Below are 5,262 nucleotides of genomic sequence, written 5' to 3'. Positions count from 1 at the left end.
CAAATTTGGAAAAAGCCTTCATGGTTACTGCTTGAGTGGAATGTACTTGGAAAAGCTGCAGAGCTTGTGGGTTTGAAACTGAAACATGGCGACTGATGTGGCCCCTCTGATGTTCTCTAACAAGTGCTAAGAGATAAAGATGGGTCCTTCAAAAGGAGTCAGCGAAGTCTGCACTGGCCTGTTGTAGATTCTCTGTACATCTCCCAGGACAGTGCCAGGGGCTTTTCTGTCCTTGCACTCTTGAGTCCCTGGGGACACCTTAATCTATGCATGGAGCCTGGTTTCTATATTACATCTCCATTAGTCACGTCACCAAATTGGCCGGTTGGAGGTCTTGCTCCCGTAGGACGTGGTAGGCTTCCTAGGACTACTCTTGGGGCCAGAGGAAGGTGGTTGGTGAAGAACCCAGGAGCATGGGCCCACCCTTCACGTGGACTTCTGACGGTAATGGAGGGTGAGGTCCCCACCACTCTTCCATATGAAGTGCTTGACTGTCCGGAGGTCCATATTTGGATCCAAAACCTGAAGAGCCAAAGTGCACTGAGAACATCAGCATCACTAACAGCTAAAGACATCTTTAACCAAGGACTGCCAGGTGGCCCAGCTTGCTCCGCACTGTGCCTAGGAGCCTGATTTTTGCTTCCACACATGGGATTTGAAATGTGTACCTCTGCTACTCACCTGCAGAGCCAGCTGAGCCCTGCCTGATGACAGGGTGCTCGTCTCGGTTGTAATTCATCTCTTCTCCACCCACCTCTACTCCAAGTTCTTTACTGCAAGTCAAGACGACCTTGCCCCATCTACCCAGCACAGCCTATGTGAGCATTCGGAAATCTGTCCCTTCCCTGAGCACCTCCCTCAGGTGCTCACCTTAGGTGGCCAGCTTGAGACTGCTAAGTACACGTATGTGACTTTATGAGCCCCTCTGCAGGTCCACTCACCTGGTCCTGGCACAGAAGTTCAATTTTCTCCTCTGCCAACACAGCGATATCCTCCTCCTTCTCTTGCTCTGGTTTCTCATTATTAGAAGAGCTGGTGGTTTGGGACTCGTTATCCAGGTTGATAATCTTCTCGTAGACGTGCTCCATCACCTTCCGGACCTGCAGCATGTCACTGGCAGAGAGCCTGTCTCTAGAGGGGATGACATGTTTTGACATCATGAAAAGTCTCTTATTATTTTTCATTTGTGTCAATATCTCAAGATCAATGTCGCACAGATATCTGAAATCAATACATGTTTTCAGTCACTGTCCCGATTTATCTGAGGGCTGCCAGGAGAGTCCCTGTGGTGCCCTCGTGAGTTCATGCACACACGACAGCCACTTGTATTGTAGGCCTGAAGCCTAGGCAGACTCAGCAGTTAAGTACCAAGGGCTCGATGTTGTCTCTTACTGCTGTGCCTTCAACCAGGAGGAGACAATGAATACTCCAGGCTAGACAGCAAGCCACAGTTTGCTCAGACCACAAACCCAGCATTACACAACTCAAGTCCCTCACTTCACGTAAACCATCATCCTATCTCACAGCTACAGGCCAAACTGGTCAAGGATCTTGAAATGGAGTCATTAAATCCACTTCAAGTGTCTGTGGCTTGCTACAGTGATCCAAGGAGTGCTTGTGGAGGAGGTGGTGGGGCAGGCAGGGGTGCAGGTGGAACACTATGCTTCAGTGTCACAGAGGTCACTCCTCAAATGTTTACTGGGCCAGCAGGAACTTGTCCCTTGTGTGAGCTTGGGAATCCCTGCGACAATTTTAACAGCCTTGTTGATTTCACTCGATAGCCATACATACTGATCATGGTTCAGTCTTCAAGTTCCCTCCTGTGTAAGCTTCTCTCTGAGCCACATCTCCCGATCAGGAATTTCTAGTGGTTACTACATGCTCTGTGACCTGTCACTGAAATTCCAAGTCATGAAGCCTTTGACTCACTGCATTTTCTCACACCATCCTATGTGTGGGAGCATGCATCCCCATACCATTTCTGGTATCTTGAGCAAGCTCCCATTTGTGAAGTTTTGGGTACTCTACCCATCCATGTGTGTTCAGGTGAGATTCCTTGTCCTTCTAGAAGGTTCTGTTCAGAGCTACTTAGCTCCCACTCTCATCCTTCCCCAAGCGTCTGTAAGAGCAGCCACGATACACAGGATTTATCCTCAATGGACCTGTCTGCTGCGGAGACTATGGATCCTCCTGTTTACCTCCTAAGAACTGGGATTATGGGTGTGTGCCATCACATGTGACTACTTGGTCTTGCTATATAGTCTTGGCTGGCCTCTGCCTCCAAGTGCTAAGATTTAAAAGGCACATGTCAGCGGTTATGCATTACACTTAATGTTGAGAGGAGACAAAATCCACAGCAATCGGCCTTCAGCCTGGCGCTGCCTCCATATTGTGAGGGAAGCTAATGGACAAACCTGGCACCTGCCTCCATATTGTGAGGGAGCTAGCGGACAAAGGCCGCAGTGGCCAGAGTGAGGGAGCAGAGCACTTACTTACTTTTTCAGAGTTTTTGCTCCTGAAGATGCATGAGGTTGGAGGTAGAAAGGAATTTTGTTGAATTTGGGCATATTTTTCTGAAATATTAAAAGTTTAAGAGGTATAATAGTTTCTGTTAGCTGATAAAACTAAAATGCTATCAATAGGAAAACAATTTACAAATAACCATTTTTACAATAAAATGACTTTTAATGAAATTTATAGTAAGTTATCAATAGAAGTATGCCTTAAGAGAAAATTTCTCAGCAAGTATATTTAGTTTACAATAAAAATAGATGAAGACAAATTATATGTAGTATTAGTGTCAACAATAGTGACACAGCTCTTCTGAAATTATCATTCAAGGCAGTATAGAAAAACAAACCTAAATTTTTAAGCTCCATAAATCAAAATATCGGTGTTGACGACTGAAGTGTTTTGAGAATGCCCCAGGACGTTCACCTCTGAGCAGATACTTGGGCACTGGTGGGCCCACTGTCCAGTGGAGAGGCCATCAGGCCCTCCCAGCATCTGTCTTTTCCTCAGACAGAGGGAGGTGCACTGTGGCAGCTGAAATGATCCAGCCAGCTTTTGGAGCATAGCCCATGTCATAGGGTCACTAATGCACCCAGGTGAGTTCTGTACTCAAAAGCAGCAGTGGTTTATGGGAGCCTGGACAGGGAAGGCCATGGAATACCCAACAGGTGTCACACTGGCTCTAAGTTCTTAGGGTGTATCTGAGATAGAAAACAATTTTTTTTTAAAGTTTCAAGAGATTAAATCCCTTTTCATATGGCTTTAGGAATATAGACTTAGTCAAGAGGACACAAGAAAGTCTAGAAACAGATTGTGTCTGCAGGAATTTAGTACACTATACAGACAGTGTAGCATTTCAGATTAGTAGACAGGACAGACTCCTATAGACTGCATTGGCACATGGCTTAGTTATCTGGAAAGTTAAAATGTCACCTCACAGCAAACAGAAGAATGAATAAGAGAGTAAAGAGGCAGATAAGAAAACGATAAAGTCCAAGAGCTTATATAAAGGATTCTCTGAACTGGGAGTTATCTAACAGAACATGGAACTCAGAGCCATAAAAACTCAAGTTGATTATACAAAGTTTTCACCTGGGAAAGAATCTTGAACAAAGTGAAAGTTTAATGAAGGCACTGAGGAGTCAGGTTAATTGGCAATGGAAGATCAGTTGCGAGTCAGTAGGATGATGACCCAGTTAGAGAAGTGGCAAAGGACACAAACTGGCAGGTCACAGCAGAGACACAGGAAGGCATGAAAGACTCCTGACCTCACGATGAATAAACAAACATCCACACTGCCGCCATCAGACAGCACTTGCTGACAGTGCAGCAAAGGCCCAGTGTACAGTGTTGCTGCGGCTATGGCAATCAGGTATTATATACTGTTGGTTCAGTGTAAACTGCCTTTGTGAAAGGGCAATTCAGGGTTATTCATCCAGCAATTCCACTTGTAGGAATTTATCCTGAAAAACTCATAAAGACACATGTACAAGGACGTTCACTGCAGCTCTGTTGCAATACAAAACACTGGAAACAACCTGAGTCCATTAATAAGGGGCTAATCAAATAATGGATGATACATTTCCACACTAGGAGAGGGTGCAGGCCTTAAAAGGGCATGATTCATAAGCACAGGCATGAGGAGATGCCCAAGACTATTTTTAAGTAAAAAAAAAAAAAAAAGGTTGCAGAACACCAGGAGATTTTGTACAAAATTAAGTGAACTGTACACTTATGAATGCAAGCAGCACAGGCTGCACCAACCTCCTATTAAGTGCTCCCCCCCCCCCGGGAGCGAGGGCTGGGAAGAAGGGTGAGGAGGATGGGTGGGAAGAGGTGGGCACTTTAAAACACTGATTTCATTATAGAGTAGACATATATTATTGTTCTGACTCCAACCAGACAAAGATAAGGGTGATATGTAAATGACTCTCAGATGCATCTGCAGCTTTGGAACTTCAGGAACACAGAGGGGATTCCACTTGGCAGGTGACTTTTGTTACAGTGTAAGACTTAATGCCATGGTCTGGGAAAAGCAAAGGACAAAGTGGGAGTGAAGGACACTTACATCCACAGTGATGTCAATCACCCATTGTGGCACCGTCTCATTGAGAAGCATCGCCTCCGTCTCGCCCCCGGAATCGCGGCAGAGCAGCCTAGACACAACCCGTCAGGTAGTTAGTGTCATGACAAGCAGAGGACATTGGAGGAGGAGCCCTCACAGCCCTCACTGAGGACAGCAGAGGGAGGGCTAGGATGGGCAGTAGGGAGACCTGGGTGCTTCTGAGTCCTGGGTCACCACAAGAAGCACTCAGCCCAGGGCCAAGCCAGAGCCATGCACAGCGCAGATGTCACCTGCAGTGAGGGCTATGCTCAGGAACTATCCCAAAAGACGAAAGTCTATACTCTAGGGAAGGGCAAGCATCATCCCCCTTCTGACAACCATGAGATACCGCAACACTTCCCTTGCTTCAACCCGGGCTTGCTGGAAGCCTTCCCTTTCCTGGAGGACCCAGACAGTACTTCCCTGCACCCCAGGTTGAACCAGTATAGATCACAGCAGTTTGCAGGATCAGCCTCGCCCTCTTGCCTGGCCCAGTCTCCCATGGGCAGGGACTGCTATGATGATGCTGTCTGATTCCTGCTTCTGGCAGTTAGTTAGCCACACTGGCAAGTGAGAGCTACCAGAGACAGGGCCTGGAGGCAGGCATCTGGGATGGGGCGGGCGGGTGTGTGTGTGTGCGTGCGTGC

The 5,262-nt window shown here is 46.9% G+C and overlaps 1 protein-coding gene across 6 annotated transcripts in view; it reads right to left on the bottom strand.

The window, feature by feature from the left end:
- Wdr48 (WD repeat domain 48) overlaps window positions 1-5,262 on the bottom strand; it is a 44,544-nt gene that overhangs the window by 11,093 nt on the left and 28,189 nt on the right. For 4 of the 6 annotated variants that reach the window (XR_004111968.1, XM_031346252.1, XM_031346254.1 and 1 more), the window contains 3 exons: window positions 4,580-4,667; window positions 2,497-2,573; window positions 942-1,131 (listed from right to left, as the gene is read on the bottom strand). Coding sequence is in view for 5 of the 6 variants with exons in the window: in XM_031346252.1 (XP_031202112.1) it covers window positions 942-1,131; window positions 2,497-2,573; window positions 4,580-4,667 (355 nt within the window). In the remaining variant the exon portion in view is untranslated. Of the gene's footprint in view, window positions 523-941; window positions 1,132-2,496; window positions 2,574-4,579; window positions 4,668-5,262 lie in introns of all 6 variants that reach the window. The other 2 variants (XM_031346253.1, XM_031346251.1) reach the window with 1 other exon arrangement.

Source organism: Mastomys coucha, unplaced genomic scaffold, assembly GCF_008632895.1.
Source record: "Mastomys coucha isolate ucsf_1 unplaced genomic scaffold, UCSF_Mcou_1 pScaffold23, whole genome shotgun sequence".
NCBI classification, from domain to species: domain Eukaryota; kingdom Metazoa; phylum Chordata; class Mammalia; order Rodentia; family Muridae; genus Mastomys; species Mastomys coucha.
Note: the sequence above shows the minus strand (reverse complement) of the source record. Positions and strands in the feature narration are given on the sequence as shown.